The sequence below is a fragment of the Filicampus tigris genome, chromosome 15 (genome assembly GCF_054856515.1).
Source record: "Filicampus tigris isolate MCC_2025a chromosome 15, RoL_Ftig_1.0, whole genome shotgun sequence".
In the NCBI taxonomy this organism is placed as follows: domain Eukaryota; kingdom Metazoa; phylum Chordata; class Actinopteri; order Syngnathiformes; family Syngnathidae; genus Filicampus; species Filicampus tigris.
Genome location: NC_141231.1, coordinates 5,082,501 through 5,108,713, shown reverse-complemented (window position 1 = coordinate 5,108,713; position 26,213 = coordinate 5,082,501). Strand labels below are relative to the sequence as shown.

General features: G+C 39.4%; 1 protein-coding gene across 2 annotated transcripts in view; it reads right to left on the bottom strand.

Moving 5' to 3' along the window:
- Positions 1-26,213, bottom strand: part of vldlr (very low density lipoprotein receptor) — a 29,066-nt gene that overhangs the window by 999 nt on the left and 1,854 nt on the right. Inside the window, exons 2-19 of one of the 2 annotated variants that reach the window (XM_086053763.1) lie at positions 21,541-21,660; positions 20,709-20,831; positions 18,116-18,238; positions 17,212-17,420; positions 16,190-16,352; positions 14,777-14,899; positions 12,103-12,225; positions 11,403-11,522; positions 10,996-11,121; positions 10,309-10,480; positions 8,792-9,016; positions 8,553-8,671; positions 8,238-8,377; positions 6,920-7,061; positions 5,728-5,877; positions 3,259-3,318; positions 1,477-1,554; positions 901-1,070 (exon numbers count right to left, since the gene is read on the bottom strand). In XM_086053763.1, the coding sequence (XP_085909889.1) occupies positions 901-1,070; positions 1,477-1,554; positions 3,259-3,318; positions 5,728-5,877; positions 6,920-7,061; positions 8,238-8,377; positions 8,553-8,671; positions 8,792-9,016; positions 10,309-10,480; positions 10,996-11,121; positions 11,403-11,522; positions 12,103-12,225; positions 14,777-14,899; positions 16,190-16,352; positions 17,212-17,420; positions 18,116-18,238; positions 20,709-20,831; positions 21,541-21,660 (2,486 nt within the window). The remainder of the gene's footprint in view (positions 1-900; positions 1,071-1,476; positions 1,555-3,258; positions 3,319-5,727; positions 5,878-6,919; positions 7,062-8,237; positions 8,378-8,552; positions 8,672-8,791; positions 9,017-10,308; positions 10,481-10,995; positions 11,122-11,402; positions 11,523-12,102; positions 12,226-14,776; positions 14,900-16,189; positions 16,353-17,211; positions 17,421-18,115; positions 18,239-20,708; positions 20,832-21,540; positions 21,661-26,213) is intronic. The other variant, XM_086053764.1, reaches the window with a different exon arrangement.

Sequence of the window (26,213 nt, the reverse complement as noted above, 5' to 3'; positions counted from 1 at the left end):
GAACAGAAGAACATGGATTTAGGGAATTATCTTTCCAACTATGTCATCATAGCCGCAAAAGCTGTAAAAGTGTACAATTGAGTGACCAAATGTGGGCTTCTGTGCTAGCCACTGAATGGCAGCAATAATACTTGACAAAAAGTGTTGGCGCATGTTTTACGGTAACGTTTTAGAGGATAGGGGTCCATTTGATACATGCATTTTGAAAGTTGACTAGATTGACTACTACTACATTCACTGGATTGAGGTAAAAGTAGGAAAAGTACATTACTACAGTAATATGGATCAATCATCATAAGCATCATCATCATCCAGACGCTGCATGAAATGTTTCGTTTGGAATGCATTAATCACGACACAAATTACGTTTGTTGCATTGACTCTGACGTTACGAAGTGACTTTGAGAATGACTTCGGTCGACTAATATTGATGTCCAAGAAAATGACCAAACCACTGAAAGGGAAGTTATGTTTGCAGAGACTACTTCAACCGTGAAACTCATACAGCTAACTTGCTTCATGTTTATGGGCTTTGTTGAATGTCAGGATGACTGCGAGGTTGGTGTCGTGCTGCCGTGGATCATTGAGTGGTCCGAGGTTAATCTACTCAATCTGTGTATAGGGGGATGTGCTCTGTGGATGGCCAACAGTACACTAAAGATTATGGAAGGCTGCAGATGAGAGGCGAGGTCATTAACAAGCAGTCTCAATCCTCTGCTGGGAAGAAATGATTTAATCTAGTTTAATCTAATGCTACGGGACTCTGCACCAATTAACCCGTTTCTTGACTTAGCAGGGTCTGCGCTTATATTAACAGGTCAACTTGGGGAGAAGGTTAAGAGCATGTTGTGAGATGTGGTGGTTCGTTGAATAGGTTTCAGCTCAAAGCCCTTTCCTTACCGCTGGGTATGTGTGCCCCACATTGGCGCTGTGCCGTGTGATGTCAATGTTGAGGTCTTCTTCTGTGGTCTTCAGGTAGACTGGGTTGTCAAAGTTCATGCTTTTCTGGTTCTTCATCGTCCAGTTTCTCCACATCAGATAGCCGCCTGCTGCCGCCATGGCAAGTAGCACTAAGTGTGTGAGCATGGACACAAATTTTAAGTCAGAAAAATGAGGGGGCGGGGGGAAACGCCATCTTAAAAATGTGCCACACAGCTTCTTTTGGTGATTTGCGCTGATGGTTTCAAAAAGTGAAATACAACCCAAACAGGAACACATTTGATAGTTTTGTACATTCAGTAATTTCCTACACTACGGCCACTGTTTACAGAAGACAAAAGAGGAAGATCAATGGAGACTACTTCAAAGCATCTGAGTTTGGGAATAAACAAACATTTTTTCTTTAGTAATGATTGTTTGCGGTGCAAAAGTGTTTTTTTACAGTAATATATACTGAAACATGGATTGGATGCCGATTATAACAGAGGTGTTGATACTAATTCAAAGATTTATAAAGTATGTGTACTGTTCACTTACACACAGGTAGTATGGCCCAAGCCGCTGCAGAACCTCTGGCTGTGGTGTTTACCTGAATTGACGTACTCACATTGGCTTCTGGAGAGGGGGGGAAATAAAAAGTCCTTGTGAGCAAACCAAGTACACTAAAACTTGAAGTGACTTTTACTGGGTTTCTTATGAGACTGCAATCTCGATTTTTCAGCTGATTATATCAGTCAGCAACATTCAAACAGGGTGAACGGTTTGGAAGGAAAATGAAAACGCATTAAGTAGAACAGCTGTGCACCAATTTACATTTCAAACAACCCTTGATTAGTATCCATTTTTCTGCTTACTGTAAAGAGGAAGTCAACCCAAACATTTTTTTCATGAATATGTTCTATGCAGGTCCACTAGTTGAAACAAGACATTCTTATAAATATTGCATTTGTGGAATAAGAGTTAATCCACCCGTTTTTAGCCATCTCTGGGGAAGGCCATTTTGTCACTTCTGTCGACTGAAAATTACATCGAAGTTGCTCAGGGCTCAGATAACCAATCACGGCTCACCTGTTTTCTGAAGCTGAGCCATAATTGGGCGTTATCTGAGCCCTGAGCAGTTATGTCATTTTCACTCGACAAAAGTGACAAAATGGCCGCCCCCAGAGATGGCTAAAAATGGATGGATTAACTCTTATCCCACAAACGCAATATTAATCATAATGCCTTGTTTAGACCAGGTGGCATTCATTGAACATATTGAAAAAATGCTTGGGTTGACTTCACTTTAAATTAGCAGAAACTCCTAAGCGGAGTGGTACAAAGGACTGAAGTGTTGTATCATTCCCAAATTACAAATTGTTAATTAAATCTTGAGAGAATGTAATGGAATCACTTCATAAACCGATTAGTTCCTTTCTCAGTTCAGCCAGGTCAACATGAATGAGCAGCAAATGGCGCCACTAGCGGGGCGGCGATGATGGCTGAGCGGAGAGGGGTCACCGATGAGACAGCAGGCTTCAGTCTCACCGAGTAGCAGCTATCACTGTCTACTCAAGTACGTACTGTATATCTATCTGAAACGGGTCACTGGTGAGGAAATAGAAAAAAAAAAAAAAAGGACTGCTTTCACAAGAAAAGTCCACACCAGAAAGAAGTCTGTGACCTGTGTGTGAACTTCTTCATTTACATGAGAATTTTTTCCAAATGCTATTCAGATGCATAGGACTCTATAAACAACCCAGAAGTGATTTAATGATCACATTTAAAACCTTGAGTATAAAACATTACTGAATTGTCTGAAACTCCTCAACCATCTTGATTCAAACAAGAAATTGGGGGGTTAGGTGGAGGTGTCCGTCACGCGACGAAATTTAATCGTCGACGGGGAGGTGGGGCTTGTGGAGTAGCTGTTTTGAACCTTCTACAATAATCAGAATATGCAGCTTAGTGAGGTTCCAAAAATATTAAATAATTAAGCGGAAGAAAAGAGAGCAAAGAACAGCCAGGATGAAGACTGAAAAATTAAAGCAATGTGTTAAAAGAGGAATAACTGTCAGATGAGTGACATTCAACCCAGAACGCTGAAAATACATAATACTTCACATATAAGTGGGATATTTAACAGGCAAGGCTGAGCAGCAAATATTACTCTAACCATAACCCCGCCACGGGTTTTGTCCCTGTATCAAATGTGAAACTCTTGCATAAGAGTTACACAGCCGGAAAAAGGCAAAGCACTTAAAAGCAAGCCTCAAGGTGAGTTGCGAGCAGCACAGCCCAGCATCAGGAAGCACAACAGGCAACAGCTGATTGTTTTACCTGGGGAGGGCGGCAATAGAGGTTTCCCATCCTCCTTTGAGGGGCTTTTGGTAGAAGGGTCTGTCACAAAGAATCATGGGTCAGACTTTTTGGGGGTGGAGGGGAAAAAAAAGGCCACCGGAAATAATGGTGTAACTGCTAAGAAGCATTAAGACGTTCTGATTATTACACCTATCACATCGGTCTGATGCATTGACAACCTTAGTGCCGAGGACTAAGCGGAGCCTCAGAGGGGATCGAGCCTTTTCTGTTGCTGGTCCTACCCTCTGGTATGACCTTACATTGGACGTTAAGCAAGCCCCCTCTCTGTCGATTTTTAAGATCCGTTTGAAGACATTTCTATTGCCTGGCTTTTGATTCGTCATGAGAATGGAAAAATATTCGGCTGTTTTACGGTGTCTATTGTATATTTTGTGTTAATTTATTGAATTCATTTGTTGTATTATGGCCATTTTGTTGTTGTATGTAAAGTGCTTTGTTACAGCTGTAGCTGTTGTTAAATGCGCTATGCAAATAAAATTGTATTGTATTGCATTTCAGACCAAAATATTGGTTCGCCCTAAAAAGGATGACAAAGCTTATCACCTACCTAGTGTGACAAACACGGGGTAGTAAAAGCTTTCAACAACAATGATCCACAGTACTATTTGGTGCAGCTGCAATCGTTGAACGGGATAAATGAGTTTCCTTGAGATTTAGCAGAGTATAAAGCCTTTTGGCTTCAACCCAACTTGAAGAGATGGTGAAAGGCATCCTTCGCCCAAGCCATTAATTCAGCACACCAAATTCACTGAAGGGCGTGTTAACGTAATTAGACACACAAACTTGCAATCCAAAGTTTCAAGGTAACTTAGACTAACAAGGCATTTTTTTCTTTTGAGGAGCACAGTGGCACACAGTTGTCAGGGAGATGTTCCACTGCTTTGTTTACACCAGTTACTTAGTCTGCAGCTGAGAGTCTAATTAGGAGTTTATATGCACTGAATTCCATTGCCGGGTTCCTCTCTCACTGTCTCAGTATATATTCGTTTAAAAAAAAAAAAAACACTGAGAGAGCAGGCAGAAGTATGGCTCAACAAAAATCCGCTGGAGCACAGTAGACGAGCATTCTCCAGCCACATTGTGGCTGAAAATGAAAAGACTGCTGGCATGGCAGCCATTAGATGTTCATCTTTTCACAGAAAATAAAGATATTGGATTATGAAGACACCGTAAAGCTACTGTATATATTTACAAGTGGCCACTATCTTGGTGGAATGTTTCTTTTTAAAAACAGAACTCAATCACCTCTAAAATCCTCCATAACAAATAAACTTGTGAAAAAAAATACCGATTACTAAAGTACCGGTACACAACCTATTCTAGTGCCCAAATTACTCTCTCACATGAATAAATGTTCAATTTGCACTATTTATAATTTGACTAATTTGAAGCTCTGAATCTTGCCAAGTACAAATTTGGGGCTCGTCGCTCAGCTATTTATCCGAAAATGATGCAAACGGGCTGGCCCATCGCAACGGCGCTGCATCTCTAGCTGGACATCATTAAAGCGTTTGTCCCGCCCGGCTGCATGGACGGCATGCGACCGCGACAGGAAGGTCTTGAGAGGGTGACCATGACACAACCTCCTCAGGAGCATTGGCGAACGTGGTCCTCCTGGCTGCCCGACCGGGAGGGGCAAGCATGGAGCTTCTTGGCTATCTGGACGGCGGTTGTCTGCGACACAGAGCCCCATGTCTGTTCAAAGTCCATCAAGCCATTTTCTTGAATTGGCCACACTTGGCGGGCAGACGCCATACAGCAATGTGGACATTTTGCCAAGCAGACCTCCAGCGCTGAATGTCGAGGACCTATTTATCCCAAATTGACGCCCACTCGCACTGCGGCACCGGCCAGAATCTCTGGCTGGACAGAAAAAGCCTTCATCCCACTAAGGCTGGGAGCTCCACGCTGCCCGTGTTCTTGTTGAGTGCTCTTCGGCTGGCTGGCTGACCGGTGCATATGAATTTTGGTAGCAATTAATCACCAGTTCAGACACTAGGTGACGACAGAACGTGACAAACCAAGCCAGGAAACAATACGCATTTCAATGCTTGCCTCCCCGTTATGACAAGGACAGGCAAAGCCTGTTCAATAAAACAAGCCAAGCTTCAAAAGGGATGGGGCAAGCTGTGGCAAAATCATCACAAAAAAGTCCTTAAATCACTACAGATTTCTTTAAGGGGGTGAATTTTAGCGCTGACATCATTTGTACCGAGAGACAGTCCTATTACATAAGAAAAAGAAAGAAAGATTATATAAGATGAAATAAACTGCGATTTAAAAATATGAATGTGCACCCCCCCCCCAAAAAAAAAACATGATTTGGGGAAAATTCATTTTGAATGCTGAACATTTCAGGGGAAAAAATAGAACAGAAGAAGATACAAAAATCACACCCATACTTTGATTAGGGGTGTTTTAACTCACCAGGCCTGCAGCGAAGACCATCAGCAGCCAATTCCTGTCCTCCTGGACACAAACAAGTGAATTTGGGGGAGTGTTTGTTGATTTGTGGTGCAGGTAGACACATATAGCTGCAGCCTCCATTTGCACCTTTCTCTGCACACCAGTTAGTTCCTGCAAACAAGTGTAGGTTTCTGGTTAGTTCATGTCCATGTTTAGCCAGCACTGTTGCCACTGAATTAATTTATCCATTCTTCAAATTTTCTACCATAATGCTAACGGTTTCCTGGATGGCATTACAAGGAAGCTGGAGCCTGGCTGACTGTTTACAAAAAGCATCTTGGATTGGGTACTAGTCACAGGGACAATGAATTAAAGGAATAGATCACAATTTATTGTTTCTTTATATACAGTGGTACCTCTACTTATGAACTTCTCTTCATACGAAATTTTCAAGTTACGAAACGCCTCAAGAGGAAAATATTGCCTCTTGTTACGAAATAAATTTCAAGATATGAAAAGTAAAAATACAGTATGGCCTGCCACTCGCAGCTCCGAAGTTTCCTGAACGCAACATACTCATAGCTGCTCTGCCATTGGCTATTACCTAGAATCTTCCTGGCATCCCATTGGCTAAGAGGGACATCTACCGTATTGCCCCTCGGGCCATGGGGTGTTCCGATAGTTTTACGTGAATTAGAAACGAGGAAAAGGAGAAAATCATTTCTTTGTCCATACAAACAAAGACATAATAGAAAACTATGAAAAGGGGATGCGTTTGGTTGATCTCGCCAAAGCATATGACCGTAGTATATCGACAGTCGCCACGTTATTAAATCAGTTGTTTACAAAACGCCAGGCAAAAACCACTTCTGAGAGAGAACAGGAACCAAAGAGGGCAAAAAGCGATGAGGACAGCAATTAAAAGGTAAATGGCCATCATTTTTATTCTTTACTCTAATCTTTGTTTTTTTTTTTACATTATGCACAACTCTCATTTAGAGTGCAATAATCTAATTGTAACTTTATAAAACATTTATGTCTGAACATTGGGGGGCTTGGAACGGATTAGGGCATTTACATGGAACACGTCTCTACTACTAAGAAATTTCTTTCTGAACCAATTAATTTCGTAAATCATTTTTAAGTGTGCTTATACATGTATTTTGGGTCTGTATACATCTACATTTTTTTTGTAAATGTGTAATGTTCTTACCAGAAAGTTGAATGAGCTCATGATACACTATGATGTCCTGTGGATCATTCAGGTTGTTGGCTAGTGTCACAATGTCCAATCCAGTGAATTTGTTAGCTCCATAGATGGCTTTCTTCTCACCGTCTGTCCAGAAGACACGATCCTGGAAAGAAGATCACAACATGCATCTTGTTTTTTGAAAGAAAAAAAAAAAATACAGTAAACATTTGTCAGAACCTCAAAACAATGCTGAACATAAAAAGCTCAAAGAAAGGGTACATAAAGCAAACACGTATACATTTTCCAGTCAACATTTTACGAACCATTAGGCGGACCGTAATGGGTGCAATATCAGTGAACAGATCTATTAAAAAAAAAAAAAAAATCATAAAGTACATAAGACGCACTGGGATAAAAGGCACATTTTTATGAAATTCATGTTAAATAGTACATTGTGATACTACTGTATGTTTATTTGATCGATTTAGCACTAATATGCTAGGTTCAGACTGGTCAAATCATCAGGTAGCGCCACGTGTGGGGTTCCTTCAAACGGAGGAGGGGATCCAACAGACGAAAAAAACAAAGTTTGAACATCGCTACTCAATCTGGTGAGCTGTGGTTGTGTTATTACTTTTGCTCATGCTAAACACTCTCTTGATTGACAGTTCAACAGCTGTCAACAAGTCAATGCACTCCTCCTTATCCGACCTTAACAGACGCCTCATAGCGAGTGAGTGACAACGCAAACGTAATACTGCAAGGAACTTGAATTAAAGATGACATTTATCCATACAAAGGCGCACTGTTGATTTTTGAGAAAATTTTAAGTATTTAAAGTGACTTATGGTCCTAAAAACACCGCAGTTTTTGAAAGAACTGATTTGTAATTGTAAGAATCGACAAAGTAGAAGAAGTGACTTGGCTTTTCACTGTCAAAGGTCGCCACAACGATTCACGCTCATTATATTTGGCATAGTTTAAACACTGAATGCCCTTCCCAGAGCTGCCAACCAATACAAAATTCTCTTCCAGAAAACATTATCTGAATTTCCATATTTTTAAAATTCTGTCAAGAACATGACTGTGGCAAGGTTATGCATCTCCGGGGGGTTAGTCTGTCTCTGTGCGGCCCGGTAACAAATGGGCGACCGGTGGTTGGGGACCACTGCTATAATGAAAAATGTATCTCCGATAGTTTGTCGTAATAAAGATTATTTAAAACAACATTAGAATAGGACTTTGGGGAAAAATGCACATCAAACTATAATCACAATTTTGTGTTTAGGGGAAAAAAAATAAAATCACAAATAGATTTGCCATAATCGTTCAGCCCTACCTCAAACACAGTGAGCGCAAAGGGGTGAGCAAGGTAGTCTGAAGACTGTAGTACTTTCTTCCTGTTGTCACCATTCAGGTCGACACTGCAGAGCATATGTAGCTTTGAATCAACCCAGTACAACCTGCCTTTGATTAGATCTAGATAAAAGAACAGAAAGACGATTAGAAGGGTATGAGGGAAAACAAAAAAGTAAGAAACTTTGGGTAGAAGGGGTAAGTGTAGATTAAAAGGTGAAAATCTAAAAATTGCTTACACCGCAAATGAGAACGATAGTCAGCATATTGTCAATGACTTGTAGGCTTGTGTTCTTACCAAGGGTTATTCCATTTGGCCACTGGATGTCTGTTGCCACCAGAATCTGCCTATTGACTCCATTCATACCAGACTTCTCAATTTTGGCTGGCACACCCCAGTCAGACCAGTACAGAAACCTACAATTGACAGAAAAAAAAAGAAAAAAAAAAAAGAAAACAAAACCAAGTCAGAATATTGGTTTTGAACATTTGATAGTACACTGTACTGACATCTTTCAAATCCTGACAAACACTTACCCAGACAGAGGATCCACAGCAATGGAAGCTGGTTCTTTCAGGCCGTTACTAAACAGAATTTTCTGCTTGGTTCCATTAAAGTTTGCAACAGAAATGGTTTTGGTACCTAGATCGGACCAGTACAAGTTCTTATAGATCCAGTCCACGGCGATTCCAACGGGAGAGTGGACATTTTCTATCACTTTGTTGTGAGTGCTCACATCACCTCGTTTGTCCAGCACTGTGCTGTAAGAAAAGACGGCAGCAAATTGGGATCTAAATTGACATATTTCATATCACCTCATGCACAAGTTGGACACCAATACCAGAAGCAACAGTAGTAGTGCAACAAGCCATTTCACTGAATACTACAGCCAAAGAGAAAGAATCCGTTTATCATCATGGCTGCAGTGCAGTGCATCATAGTGGGACATTTGAAGTATTTTAACTCCTAGTTAAAAGGTAATCAAATTATTAGAAACACTCAGTCGGATGCAGTGCAGCTCAAGATCACTACATAGTCACATTAATAAAAAAATAAATGATTAACCTGATAGGGCAAATCAAAACCAAGCATATTTGTAAAAGCAGAGTTTAGGATACAGCTCCTACAATCATTTTGCTTGCAGAGGAGCAAAGCTGTATCAAGTGACTGGATACATGTAGTTTTAATGATCGGATTCTGCATGCAAAATTAGAATGCTTTTCTGAGTGTCATTCAAAACCGTATGGATTATTTACTGTATAGTGTTAGCGTGCATTTGCAGTTTAAGGTGTTTCATTTAAGCCAAATACGTTTTAAATCCAATGGAGCATCTCAGTTAATAAAGTTTAAGTCAATCCTACAGTGGCGAAAGTGGGTGTTAGAATGACTGAAAGATTTTAGTTCTGTTGAGACGTCTGAGCCAACAGACTTCCCCTTTGCTACATTATGACAGGTTAAAAAAAAAAAAAGTGGTCACAATTCCTTTGTGAACACAAAGCATTACATACTACTACAGTTTCACGAACATTTTTATGTTCGTAGTGTTACAATTTGGAAATGACAGTCCTCACTTTGCCTTAAACCATTGTTTGCTGAGCACATTACTGTCATCTGCTGTTCAATTGAATCTAAAATAAAACTTGAATTGTCATAAATTTCTTTTAACTGACAGTTTTGGGTCATGTTTATATCAACTACTGCTTAACATTTTGTACGTTTGAAATAAAACTCATGAAAAAAAAAAGTTGCAGATGCAGGACAAATTGTGTCACTTTACAGAATTTAAACAAATGTGGAGCTTGCAATTTCACTTCTCTATTTCAAATCAACACATTGGGGGGGAAAACAAAGTAGTAAACTAAGTCTACATCTCAAAGGAGACCAAACTGGTAGGCCATTCACAATACCACCTCAAATGTAGCTTTATGCATTTCACATTCTACACACAAACTAAGACTAATTTACTGCAGTTTTCAAAACTTAAGGCGCAAGCGCACACAAAACATAGTAAAAGGTGATGTTCTTGGATGTGCCTGAATAATGTGAACGTTACCTAAATATTGCCTTCTGTCCCAGGTCGGCCCAAAACATCATCTGCTGGTCAAAATCTGCATCCAGAGCCACTGTATTCCTCTGCTGCTCCACAATCTGAGTGTACTCCTTCCTCTCCAGACCCAGACGACGGACATCCCGGCGGTTTGTGAAAATCAGACTGGGCTCCTTACCTTTGAATAAAGAAGGACTAGTTGCTACAGCCACAGAAAATGTTCGCCTTGGCATCAATAGTTAAAATACATTTGCTTGAAAAGCCTTTAAAATCTCACATCTGAAATGCCTGGTATAAATCTAACAAGTTCTTAAATATGGTATTACTTAACCAGAGGGCTAACAAAAAGGTCCAGAGTATTTATGATTTGAGTAGCACTCCGTTGGCAACAAAAACTTCCTATTCACCAGATTGTGGAACATGTTACATTCAGTACCAGTCAAGTTTGAGTAGAAAGTCTTTGAATTGGCTGACTGGAAGATGAGATGCAAAAACCATGATTAGCAATTTTCCAACTTGAAGCTTTAAAGATCTATGCCGGGTAGTACATTCAACCCCAAAATTATTTATCATGCACTACAAATATACTTGTGCAATGAAATAAACCAGGGGCAAATATATTTCTTTGCATCTTTAATGCTGATGGTAAGGCGCTAGATTAAGTGGGGGTATATTCAATCAGGCATCACTCACCCACAGCCTTACAGACTCCGGTAGTTGGATCCATTTGGTAGCCGTTGTGGCATTCACATTTGTATCCTCCCTTCAGGTTAATGCAGATCTGACTGCAGATACCTGGGTTCAGACACTCATTGACATCTGAAGACGGAAGGGTAGAATGAGATCATTAATTATAAGTGTCAAAACCAAACACAGCATACTCACAGCTACAGACCGGACTGTACAAGAAATGTTTATTAATCATGGCACATGCAGGTGCTGGTGCTCATGATTGTAATCATTTCATAAGCTCTAGATGTAATTTTTCAAAAAAACGTACAGTAACTGCTAAATATATATTGTGACTTGATGGCAGTAATTACTAGCTAATATTAACGAGCAATATCTTAAATAAATACTGTATGTGAATATAGTCATACCTCCACAGGTCTTGTGGTCAATGAGCTGCAGCCCGGGTGTGCAGTCACACTCAAAGCCAATGGCCATGTCTTTGCAGATATGAGAGCAGCCCCCATTGTTCATCAGGCACTCGTTGACATCTGCAGAACATGAAAATACAGCTCTTATTACAGCAAATCGAATACTGTTCATACTAGTAAGCAGAGTTTGTGAAAGAATGATGATAAAGGGGAAAACAAAGGACATTTACTATAATCATTGTTTTATAAACTTAAAATGTAGTTTCAGTATTTTTTTTAAAGCATTTTCATTTTAATTTCATTTTGTTAAGGAAAACGTTTTTTTTTTCTTCAATTTAAGTTGTAGTTATTTCGTTAGTTTTCATTAACTGAAACAACCTTGCACAATCACATGACTAAATTCACTAGTCAGTGAGCTTGATTTTAAGCACAGATTTCTCCATTTGGGCTACAACTTTAGCATGGAGTAGAGAAACAGAATGCGCTACCTGCACAGACAACACATGGTTTGCATTGGCTCAGTTACTGATTGCATCACATACACCGTACAGGAAGTATTTTAGGCTAATAGGATGCTGTTTTCCAACCATCACAACAGGTGCATTGCTGTGCTCGACAATGTATTCTTTGGATGTCACAGTACTTTTGCACATTGTCAAATGGGCTGTTAAAAGTTTTTATTTTGTGTAGTGAAACTCACCACATTCATTGATGGGTTCGTCACTCCAGTCCGGACAATCTCGATTCTTGTTGCACACTTTGCTCATCTCGATACATTCCCCACTGCGACATTTGAACCTCTCAGGTCCATGACACTGAGTCACTGTGAGAAAAAAAAAATGCACCAAGTTTGCACCAACATCTTCTGCATCATTTGAAATTGACCAACTATGCCTATTCCTTCATTATCCCATTATCAAGTAAGGACGCAATTCACACAAATGGGGAACACAATCGTGAAAGTACCAGTAAATGTAGGATTGAAATTCTCACCTTGTTTGCTCAAAAACTAAACAGGAACACATGTTGACTAATCTACTGTAATTCTAGCAAATGAACAGAACACTTTTTTTTGACTCAATTACAGTGGGAGGAACAAGTTATGTGGTCTCTTCGGAAATCTACTAAACTTTCGGCACAAATTGGTAATATGTAGTCTGATCATCGAAATCACAATAAACGGTCTGCTTAAACTAATACTAAGTATGATAAATATGCATGATATGTCATTTTCATAAAGCATAATGTAAAAATTCAGAGGACAAGGAACGAAAGGTGAACCGTTGGCATTGATAACAGACGCTCTTTAGGCAGCAATAACCTCAACTAAACGATTCCTGTAGTTGCAGATCAGATGTGCACAATGACCTTGAAGAATTTGGACCATTCCACCTAAAACTGTTGCAGTTCAGCAAGATCCCTGGGATGTCTTGTGTAAATAGCTGTTGGTCATGCCACAGCATATCAAATCGGGTTGAGGTCAGTATTTTGACTGGGCAACTCTAGCACTTTTTTGTCTTCTGAAGCCATTGTGTTGTTTATTGGCTTCCGTGTTTTGGATCATTGTTCTATTGCAACAGCCATCTTTTTATTTACTTGGGGGAAAACTTTCTTTTTAAAGGTAAGTGTCATTAATTTTACATGTATGCTCGAGTGGTATAGTTTAGCTTGGAAAAAAACTGCATAAAAGCTGAAAAATACACTTCTATATTTATTTCACTTTAATGCAAACATTTTCAACACATGTTGACTCCGAGATGTGTGTGTGCGCGCAACTGTATACTTGCCGGACAAAACAGATATTCGGCACGCGTGTGCAATGAACATTTCAGGCGTGAAGACGGGACTATGATTAAATTTCACAATTTGAGATTGGGTGACTGACACGGTGACAATATTAACCAATGGCGTGCCAAGAGTCAGAGGTGGGAGCAGATCAAGCAGAGGGATGATCTGAGGTAGCAGGTACCCTCTTAGCAACACTGAAGCTTTGCCGTCCCTGTCGTAATTTGTGCGCTGTTATTTCCAAAGCAAAGTGGAGTAAATGAAACTCATGTACAGGATATGGCAACAAAACAACTGCTCTTTTGATCATGCACATTTGCAAGAAGCAATGATCTTATCACTGTATGTAGCATAAATCACCCGTGCTAAAATGTGATAGCTCAAGTAAAAACTGAATACGTTGCATTGTTCATGTTGGCCGCGTTCGGAAATTCACTGTGACGCCTGTGCACTACTGTTGAGAGTGAGTGTGTTCGGAGAGGCAGAGTGCTCTCCTCTCCCATTGATTTATATATAAAAAAAAAAAAAAAAAAAAAAAGGACACCACCTAGCAAAAATGTAGATACAATTTACAGCACTTCTATTCAAGAATATACCAACAGGTCTTCGCTTCTAACGTGATACCACATCCAGAAAGCTAACATTCCAATATTTTTCACATTTCAGTGTGGAATGCCCTAAGGAAAAAGTGAACCACTCCATAACACAGATTGTGTATTATGCCGATCTACTCTGAAACAGTTAGTGGGTTCTCCTTCAACCAGATTTATAGCCTTTTTGCTTGCCACCTGTAATATTTGCAGGATGTACCCATCTTTTTTTCTCAGTCCAGTTGGAATGTTTCCCAAATAAAATGCCCTAAAGTCCCCTTCCAACCGTAACCTGGTAATGTGATGAACAGTTCAAATCACATCGGCCCAATAGGGAGGAATTTTTGTACATTCACAAAAAATATGGAAGCGGGCCACTCCTCCAATATTTACCATGTTCAGCATTTTTGCTCTTAAGTTCCTACGCTCTGGGGGTAATAAAAACAAAACACAGATCAGAATTTGAGGCAGTTGCCATGGTTTTACAAATATTTACCCAGTCCTCATTGGATAATTCTTTCCCAATCTCTTTCTCCTGTCTGTGCTTAACATACATGGTAGACGGCTTCTTTTTCAATTGTAGAGTTGAGTAAATCTAAGAAAACTGTGTTTTGTAAGTGTTCCTTTACATACTGTACATCTGTAGAAATGTTCATCGAGTTCTATGTCATTTTTCAAAGCAATATCTGCATTAAAGGGCTGTCTCAGCTGAGGTAAAAACATATGCTGCGAAATGTTTTTGTTTTCTTAAATATACATCAGTTTCCTCCTTTGTGTTTTCCCCGGCGCTGTCCTCTTTACAGGACAGCCACTGCTTGGAAAAGACGCAACAGGGCTTTTGTAACCTTTTCCATCTTGATGCAACACAATCGTGTGGTAATACTTTGAGAAGATTGGTTATTCTTATGATTGGTGGAAAGTCACGGCAGTAAGTGGAACATAATTGTGTAAATGTAGAAAACAAAAATGGGAAATACTAGTGAAGAAATCAGAACTTACGGTTTTTGCAGTTAACTTCATCTGATCCGTCAGCGCACTCTCTGATGCCGTTACACTGTCTGTTACCCAGGATACAGTTCCCATCATCACATTTGAACTGATCTGCTCCACAGGTGCGTACAGCTGCCAACACCATACGACAATGGTTGAATCAGACACTAAAAATGTTTGGGTTGGAAAATTACGTGTGATATATAAGTGTGATATATACAGTATGTGGGGGATATCAGGGACTTGAGTCAGACTCGAGCTGCTATTTTTAGGACTTGCTTGCCAAAACTTGGGAAAGACTTTATATCTAAGCGACTTGAACTACGAAGATAAAAAAAAAAAAAAAAAAAAAAGTGAATGAAACAAACATTTTTTTTTGTTTCATTCCCTCACTCCAACCTGGCAACCCAGTCAGTGTCACTAGCTGGTGTGAAGTGGCGACCTAAATGCAGCGATGGGAGTAACTTAGAGGATCATTAAATTGAATTAATGGGTTATCTTGTCAATGACGTTGGCAAAAATAGGAAGGAAAAACGTTTGGTTTGCACCAATAAACAACGACAATGTTTAACTTCATTCATCATTACAAAACCCACAAAGACGAGTAAGCACAGTTCAGCAACCAATTCAAAATGTGATTGTGAACATTTAAGTAACCCCGTTTTTTGCAAACAAACTTGACTCATTTCCCAATAAACATTAATAACCATGGCCAAAAGATGCACATTATGAAGTGAATCTAGTGCCGTTACTTTCTATAGTATTTAAAGTTAGCTTTACAGAGGATGACATTAGCCGTTTCCCATTATCAAGAACACAGAGTATGGTCTCATGAACTCCACAATAGAAGATTCGATACATGAGATGTGATGTAATTCTAGCATGTAACTATTTAAAAATGTTATGATTCGATTCAGTGGATTACAATTTGATATGGTATGGCTGTAACTTGTGTCATCTTTATCAAAAATGCAACAATATGAAACCTCTCAAAAGCCCAAACTCTACAAGTTAATGAAAAGAAGCAAGAAAACATCAGCGACATCAAACCCATTTCTACCTGGTGCGTGCCTCTTATAATAAGGCGATTCAATATGCATCTCGATACAAATCAAGGATGCAACGATTTTAAAATGTAATGATTCGATTGGGTTTGTCAAATCAAAACATTTTCAGATTTGAATGTTTTTTGTTACACTCCTAAATATTGAATCTAAAATGAATCTGCGGTACCGAGCAGCGCATTCCACTGTAGTACAGGAAACAAGTTTCAAATTTTGGGGAGGATGAAAAATAATCAGTCAATCATATGATCAATAATCATATGCACGGGTGCATGTTGGTCTCGATAAATTATCGTATCTTCCCCCCCCCCCCCCCCCCCCCAAAAAAAAAGTACATAGTGTAAAGGTTTGTACATACGACAGTTTGTTTCATCACTGCCATCTTTGCAGTCAGGGTCTCCATCACACCTCCACTTTTTGTGAATACAATCTCCAGAAAGGCATTGCATCTCACTGATTAAGCATTTGGCTGGTGGGGTTGGATGACGACCACAACGTGTTGACGACTCATCAGACTGATCCTGCAGAATAAAAGAAGTTGTAACAATAGACAACATGAGCAGCATGTAATCCTTGTATGCGATATTGATTGTTTTGGAGGGTAAGAAGCGCAAACTAGCTGATGCAGACCTGTCTGGGTACAACTACAAGGGATGGAATGACAGTTACTCAAGCAGCAATCGAAATCATTAACTGTTTGCAGCAGCCCTGAAAAAATGTCAGTGATCATTTCAAATTACGGGGAATTTATGTTGTGCCTGGCACACTTTTTCAACATTTGTGTTATCACTGTAAATTGGAGGAAAGTGTAGTGGTGAAAGAAGTGCTACAATAAGTTAAAAAAAACCTTAAAAGTTTAAGAATATTATTGCATTTGGTGTTCATGAAATCAGATACTAAGGTGCAGGCTCTTTGCTTAATTTATTTTATTTTCAAGCACCTGCTTTCTTGTTCCGCAGTCAAGGAGTTTCTTCGATTGGATAAATTCCATTGCACATCATAATTCATGAGGACATGACCCTAGTCTTTCACCACACATGAAGAATTTGGTCAAATATTGAAATAGTTTAACATTTAAGACTGTTGGCCCCCAATGTTGAGGCCAATTCCCTCTTAACACCTCAGACCACAGGTCGAATCTCACAAAACAAAAACAAAAAAATCTGGTGTTTGTTATCCTTGGCTGGAAGGGGCAAAATCGTGACAAAAACAGCTTTATTAACCACGGCTAAATCGCATCAAGGACCAGCACAAAGTACTTATCAGTTGACTTTTGTCCTATCATGCTATGTTTGTATGAAGCCATATTTCTGATAACAGCTATCCTTTTTCTGACTTTTGTAAACATTTATACTTGCCATGGTGTTGCGTTTCCCTTACCTGGCAGTCAACATCCTCATCACACAACCAACTATTTGGGATGCATGATGAATTTCCACACTGGAATTCACTTGGGCCACAGGAAGAAGGCGCACACGCCACCTCATCGGAGCCATCACCACAGTCATCCTTGCCATTGCAAACAAAGTTTCGGGAGATGCAGCGTTCACTGGCGCAGGTGAACTCATTGGGAGCACAGGTTACGTTACCTGAAGGTGCATATTCACACAAACTAAAATTGTAATTTAAGGGGATTTTAGGTTAACAGTCAAGAATATTATATGCAGTTGTATGTTGCTATGGAACACCTGTCTGCCAGTCACTACATCAAAAGTTTACATAATACAGACATGACCTGATGCATACTGTTCCTTTAGTTTCAGATCCCATCTTATGATCCTTGTGTGCAACTTTGAAAATGTTATTTCCACTAAGTAGTAGTAGTCATGCATTACCGCCAGTGGCCACATGCTAAAAAAGTGGCAGTAATGCACCAAAAGTATACTCAACAGATATACAGGTATTAACGCAACACTTTTGTTTTTGCTCCCATTTTTTATGAGATAAACTCAAAGGTCTAAAACTTTTTCCACATACAATATCACCATTTCTCCCAAATACAAATCAGTCGAAATCTGTGATAGTGAGCACTTCTCCTTTGCCGAGATAATCTATTCCACCTCACAGGTGTGCCATAGAGATGCTGATGATGCAGTTTTGACAGAAACGCAAACGGAAGCCCGTTTCCGTACTGTACTGATGGGTTATGTGAGTCCCTCCCCCCCAATTAAAACAAAACTGCAAACAACCCCACTCCATCAGCCATTGTGAGCAATTACTACTACTTAACAAAAATGAGGTGGTAAGCGTTATGTCTCTTAATTTACTGTCAGTCTCAACCTACCACAGTTGACCTCATCTTCTCCATTGTCACAGTCTTTTTCGCCATCACACTTCCAGAAGTTGGAGATGCACTGAGTAGAACCAGCTCCACAACTAAACTCATTCAAACGGCAAGTCCGCATATCTGCATGATCCCAAAAACACAAGTCACAAGTCAACAACAAAAAGTATTGCGGTATTGCATTACTTTTATGTTTTGTTACACAGAATTGTAAATTGCTAATAGTGCCATATGCTATGTGAGTTTTTAAAACATTTTTCAACTGCTCTAGCTGAGAGAAAAAAAACATGACAAAAGGCTCTACATATAATTTTTCAAATGTCAGCATATGGCACAAAAGATACAGAAACCGGCAAAGAAAAAAAATAGCACAAAATACAATAGACTAAAAATGTCAGGTTAACATTTAAAAAGTAGCCTTTACTACTTACAGTACTGTATACTCGATGCAGAATGTGTTTAAAATTAGCTGCAGCTGTACAAACAGGACTACTAGGGTCTTACAAACTCAAACCTGAACTTTTTTTCCCCCTAGCTGTATTAATTCTGTGCATGGAATTGAAAATTCGCTTTTGGGCTCAAAGCTGACAGATAGGCCAGTCTATTTGAAGACAAAGTAAACTTTAATGTGATCTGCAAAATTTGTATTAATGTAATAATTGTATTGTTAATGCTATGAATACATTATGGGCCATATTTTGTCCACCCTTTCCTCTCCCACCACTAGAATGAAGTACAAATATTCAAACTGCTCATGTTACCAGAACTCTTAAACACTACCTAAAATAACAGCCATCAGGCTGTATGCATTGTTAGATCAACATACAGTATATATGACATTGCATACCAAGAACACAGCTCTTAATCTTACTATTAGCACATATGTATTAAAGATCATGACATTTTGTCTAGCTAATAAAAATGACTCATGCATTTATAGCATATTAACACCTATCAAATTTTTTTTTTTATATTTTACTAATGACCAAGTCAACCCACAGCCCATTAAAGTCAGTAGAGATGAACATGCAAGTGCAGCATTCTCCATTACTAAGAATAAGAACAGCTGGACAAACAACAGCGATAAGCATTTGTACGTACAGCTCAGCCCGTGTATACTTCAGTTAGTATGCCTGGAACTTAAATCATGTGCACATGAACAGAACATCAAAGTTCAAGACCTTCAGGAAACAAAGTGGTAGCTTGTCATAAATATTGCAAGAGGCAGAATCACAAAAGAGGGGGGGGGCTTGTTTTTACAGTATCAAACACCTCTGAAAGTTTGTGAATACTGCTTGTTTAAAGGGAAAATTAAAAGAGCCTCTCTACTAACCAGTTGTCACTTAATATACATGACAAGACAAAATACTCGAGTGAGACAGTGCTAACAAGACACTACCGAGTGTAACACTGTACTCTACGGACTATATGCACTTTCTTCCTGATGATGTGATCAGCCGTCAACCCCACAAGGGCATCGTTTTGGAGCCGTCCCTGTTCTTTTTGAGTGGGTCAGGGACTTAGGGCTACAGCGAGGGATGTAACGATTGATCAAAAATGGATTTAAACTGCTAAAATCAAAATAAAAGAATCGATTTTGAAATTTTGATCACAAAAGGATTTGTAATAAGTCAAATCTATTGCACATGTCTATTTTCATGTTCAGCTCTGGCATTAAAAACACTGATGAGACAAAATTGGAGTTAGTCAAAATTAGTTCATTTACATTTTTTGTAAAGTTAGAAAACGTTTTTTAACAAGGACACTGTTTTAAAATGAGTCATTTTGTTTTAAAAAAAAGTTTTTAAAGAATCTTTTCAAATCGGGAACTGAAAATCGAATCGGGGCTTGAGTGAATGTTTACATCACAACAGTGCGCTTCCCTAAAGTTTCACTGCATTGTGACATCAAACACGGAAGTGCTACATGCGTACAGTCCATTATTAGATAGATTTATCATTTTATCTTTGATTCACTCACTTTGCTTGCATGCAGTCAATATTCGGGTCAAAATTCCGATTTCTGAAACATTTCTCCGGTATTTGACACTGTGACGGCGACGCATGGCGTCGTGACTCAAATGGACGTCATTTCCGCATGTTACTTTCAACTGTCAATAAAAAAAACCACTTGATATTCACTTGATAAACATATTGATATGTCACTCACCATAGGAGTGAAGCAGCTGGTTTCATCCTCCCTCCAAAAATGTGCTTTTGTGTTGCGTCTCTGATCTTATCTACTTCTGCTTGTGTATTTGCGGTGGTTGCGCGCCAAACACCACACTTTTGCATACAAGCACTGCCTGTACTACAAAGACCAGCATTACTTGCGGTTGTGCATGCGCAGTGTCTCGATCGTGTCAGTGTGCGCCGGCGGTATCTTTGCCTTTTTCACCCTCCTCTTCTTCTCCTTCCACCTCTCAGCAGTTATGCTAAGTACAGAATCTTATGTTTTTATTTTAACGCATTTAATTTTTTTTTTATACCAAGCATTTGATGTAAATTTCAACTAACTGTGAAATCCGACATACGCGGAAATTCAGGTTACATAGCCAGGGTAGGAACGGAACTCAGGCTTGAGCTCTACTTACGGCAAATTTCGACACTTTCGTCTGAGCCATCCTCACAGTCTGGCTCCCCATCACACTGCCACCTCTTCGGAACACACTGGCCATTATGACATACAAAGTCTGACTCTGGACAAACCTTCTTGACTGTTGGGGGGGGGGGGGGGGAGAAAAGCAATAATTGTGATAATCACAGGCAATGTGCACGCATACAGGATTTTATTGCCACTTCTCTATGCGTTGAGACAACATCTTTCACAATGCTCAAATTGGATGAAAACATTTTAAAATGGATAGTCGCATGTGAAACTTAAGCCATTCTGATTCTTCTTTATTTGGCATCATACCATCTTATTCCTTACCACTGATTTTTCACTCCTGTCTCACATGACCCAGATACAGAGAGAGAATTACATCAGTACTGTAGGTAGATAAAGTATATAGATTGGTTCAAAGACATGCAGCTAGCATTACTCTGATGCCTCCATATCAGCAGGTCAGTCGTCCCAGGGGATAAGCGATACTGCCGTTCTGTCAGCATGCGACTTCTACAGGAATATGTTAATGAATGCTGTCTAATTTGCTCCATCTACTTTGAGCACTTCACAGATTACAAATGTATCCATAATGGACCCCTACTCATTTTGTCCACCCAAGAGTTTGCAAACAAATTGTATATCCTCCCTCCAACTTGGGATCACTGTAGTACATACAGTAAGTTACATTTCAGCATCAAGTTTTCTCCACTTTTCAAATTTCCAGTTCAGCCTTCTGGGTGTGGTAAATTTTAGAATTCAATTGGAAAAATAGTTAGCAAGCGTTTCTTAGATTCTTAATAGTTCAAAGAGTTTCTTACCACATAAGCTTTCGTCACTGCCATCACTGCAGTCCTCTTCACCATCACACTTCCAAACAGACTGGATGCAACGACCATTTTCACACTGAAACTGGTCTGCCTCACATTCTCTCTTAGTTCCTACGGGACATAAACAGATAATGAAAAATTTGACTTTTACAGAAATAAAAAAAAATGATTTTGTAATTAGGGACATTCTATTTTTTTTTTCTCCCAGGCGGACGCCAGCACAAGTATTCATTCTTGATTACTCACCAATACCACTAGAATTTATGATACATAAAATATCAATTAGCACAATGGCATAGCTGTGAGCAAAAACCTGTGTCTTTGTGACGCACATGATTGAGCAATGTGTCAAACGCCCGCAGTGTAGCACCAACTAGTGGCAAGAAAGACTTATTCGATGTCAGATTTTTTTTTTGCCCCAAGTATTGGTGGCTTGTATCAGTGTCCTTCATGATATCCAATACACTATACCTTGAAATTACAATTGTGCAATCATTCAACGTTCTATTCAATGGATGAATTTGAATTTCCTTGGACTCCTCCTACAGGATGCTGAATTGAATTCAATGCAATTCAGAGAAACTCATTCTCATCAAATATCAGTGAGAATGAGACTGTGTGCTACAACCAAACTGCCCCAAAATGTTTGGGCAGCCATTTGAAAGCCTTAGATAAAGCAAGGTATTCTGGGAAATGAAGTGCTGTTCGACCAACACGGCCACGTGTATAGCTATCCAAGTAGTGGTTAAATTTACTCTTTCCTCAGGATGTGTTTTTGCTTCTGAAATAAACACAATTACCAAAAATATAGAGGACAGGACATCTGGAAATGTTACTTTAAAACAAATAAATGGAGGTATTGCAAGTCTGTGAAGGGCCTTGCCACTCATCAAGTGTGAGAGTGAAGCAGCACATACTCAATGGATCTGTGACATGTTCAATGGCTGCCACCCCAAGTGTCATGGTGACCTTTTCTGTACTCGCCATTAGCCGAGCACTATATGGGGAAGGGTCTCACTTGCCTGAGGAAGCAATCCTTAAAAACAGGCTAATTTCATCAAGACAAAAAAAATTACAACAATTCATGTACTGTATTACAATTCTTGATCCTTGGAATCTTTTGACAAAAAAAAAAAAAAAAAAAAAATGTCACAGATGGGAACTGTTTTAAATTGGGGAGAAAGAAAAGTATAATATTTCTTCTGCCCATTAGAGGGTTAAATCTACAGCGATACATGCAGGTAGAATTCTAAAGATAATAAAGAACATCATTACAATTCCAGAGAAAGAATTCTATTTGGCCCATTAAAAATGCACCATCATATGATGAATGTGTATTTTGTAAAACATAAAACACTAAATTTGCACCTTGTGTCCTGCTAAAAATAGGATGTCACAACTATGCTTGATATACATGCTGTCACACTGGTGGTCACGTTAATGCAATTTTCCCCAGTAACACAAATTGTTGCAGTGCGTTCCCCTCCTCCTCTTCTAGTCCACCACCCCGCCCACTGCAGGAGCCAAGTGCACCCCCGCACTGCCTGCGCTCATGTAGCTGAGGATCTGGGTCTTGCATGCCATCATACTAACTGTGGAGGGAAGCTACATCCATTTTAATCAGGGCAAGCACTGCTGCTGCTCTTGCTGCTGATCTAATTTGTGAAACGCCTCACTCACAGACTCTTAATTTAGATCTACGAGCCTGCACATGTCTCGCGTGCTTTTTTCTCTAGGAAACTATTGTTTAGCATCATTGTGTACATTAAAAGAAAGAGAAATTAATCAGGTTAAATTTGATGATTGAGCCTGCATTTCTTCTACTCTTGGACAGATTAGTTGCAGTAACTGTATGAAATAACATGCCAATGTACTGTATACACACATTGAATGAATTTGCTTTGAATGTTTTAAAGCACTTTGAGTTGCATTTTTATGTATGAAAAGTGCAATATAAATAAAATGTGATTGATTGATTGATAAAACAAGGGGAAAAAAAATTGATATGTGATATTTCAATCAATGGACATTTAGTGAGAATATGTTTATGAACTAAATTCAAAGACTGAAAACAGTGCTATACATTCACAGGTTATATTTGCTTGTTTGCTTAAGCCCGCTGTACATTTACCGATAATTGGATTGATTTTGAGGCTGATTCCCCCGTGTCTGATCAAAGTCAGCAAAGGCCCATTTATTGGCTCTCTCTAAAAAGAATCCACACCAATTATCCTGTGGTGGTAGTGATGATGGCTTTCCTCTGCAACCGGCTTTAATAAATGGTCAAGGGCGGACAATCGTAAATGTTATCCGGATTCCATATTTTCACGATTGAACATACAGTACTTTTGTGTGTGGACTGGACACTAAGTTTGGCCGAGCTCAGCGTTTGTGACGTAAAATGAAGAGGTGCCAGTTAAGAAACAACTGGAAGCTTGCAATGTTGCCAAACTTCCAAATTGGGGGCAAAACCTGGTTGTGTATTTGTTTTCAATGAAAAACATTTGATTTTTTATTTATTTATTTATTTATTTTTTTAAATTAAGGAAACAACTGCACAGGGCAATCACATCCATCGCACAGTTCTGAAGTTGGTGGTTCTGGCAATTCTGCGGAGTTTGCAACTTCTCCCTGTGTTTGTATGGATTTTTTTCTCTGTGAACTCCGGCTTCCTCCCACTTTGCAAAAGTATGCATGTTAGCTTTCTTGAGGACCATGTAAATCAGAGGTGCCCAAGCGTTTTTAAGTGACCCAAAGCATATTCTACTTTGTAAAATAAATATTTGCCGTTTGCCAGTTTTGTTGCGATGCCCCACTTCCAAAATAAAGACACTAGTTTTATAAAAGGTTTCTCTAGATTTGAATGAATACAAAGAAACTAGAGTTTCTAATCATAACCCCAATAAATTAAGAATTTAGTTGGTCTACTTTCTGCTCCGTGTCAAGGTCTGTCAAGTACAGATGGCCTTGTTGTGGTTCGGAACGTGGCGATAAGATTCTGCAGCTGCTCAGTACAGGGGCGATCTATTGTTGTGCAATAGAGGGCTGTAGCCAAACCCAAATCCTGGGGGGAAAAAAATAAAATAAAATAAATAAAATAACATTTAAAAAAATCTGATTTTGCACTACCACCAAGCTGGGTTTTTTTGTTTCAAATACATGCCTCCACTATTGACAAGGGTATAGGAACCAAGCCCTGACGCAAATAGCGAAAATCCACAAGTGACACCATCACTAAAAGGGGTTTGTAATTGTGTATAGATGGCACAAGATGAGAGCAGAGCACTTAAAACCGAGGGGAGAATAAAGCATCAAGATCATGCATCTAGCATGAACACAATCATGAACATGTGACATAGATGACTGTTTTCAGTAATTCCCCACATATAAACCGCCTTCACGTGAAACTCAATAGAGACCCCACACGATGAGAGAGAAGAAAAAACAAAAACAAACCTAACCCTATCCATCCATACATGTTGAATATCCCAGATTTAAAGTTGGACGTCCTCCTGAGCGGTTGAGATCAGTCTGAGCACACCACACAGAGCAGGATTATCTGCCAAGTTTATCATTGGCGCCATTACGAGAGTTGGGGCTGATTTACGATTGTCGGGAGGGGAGATTCTGGGCTAAAGTCGGGCCGATTATCCTGCCTTGTGAACCGGGCTTAAAGAGGAAGTCAACCCTCTGATATTTCATCCAAGAATCTGTTCTATGCAGGCCCACTAGTTAAACCGAGGCATTCTGATAAATATTGCATTTGTGACATAAGAGTTAATATCCCGGTTTTATCCATCTCTGGGGGCGGCCATTTTGTCACTTCTGTCGACTGAAAATGACATCACAGTTGCTCAGGGCTCAGTAACGACCAATCACAGCTCACCTGTTTTCCCTGAGCATCTGTGATGCCATTTTCAGTCGACAGAAATGACAAAATGGCTGCCACCGAGATGGCTAAAAACGGGAGGATTTTGGTGCTTAACTCCTATTCAACAAACACAATATTAATCAGAATGCCGTGTTTCAACTAGTGGGCCTACATAGAACCTATTTTTGAAAAAAATATGTTTAGGTTGACTTCCGCTTTAGCCCAAGTAACACCCTAGCACAAACTGTTGCATGGGCATCATACATGGCCAAACAATTGTGCACACTCGCACTTTAACATGGGATGTACGTCATGCAAAGTCACCTTTTTGCATCAACACAATAAAATGTAGGTAATGCAGGAAATTGTACTGGCGAAGTATGCACGACAGAAGCAAAAACATACTCAATTTTAGGGAAGCACGATATTGGAAAAACATGTGATAGGTAATATAGTTGTTGAATATAGCAATATCGATATGACTGCGATATTTAACATGTACGTAAGATATTACATTTTAATTATTTAGTGAAAAGTATTTATTTTTCATGCAGCAAAATAAGCAAGCTTAATGTGTTATTAGCCACTTAATTTGAATTCTCCTAGAGAATGTCAAACCATCGGGTGGCAATGTGCATTTAAGTTTGCATCCGACTGGTCAAATTCAGATAAAAGCAGACAATTCCATTAGAAAATGGTTGCAAGTCTTTGCAGTGACTCTCAATGTGGTACTAGTACAGGGCAGAGGTGACAAATCCAGATCCAGAAAGTAAAAACCATGCCACAGTTTTGG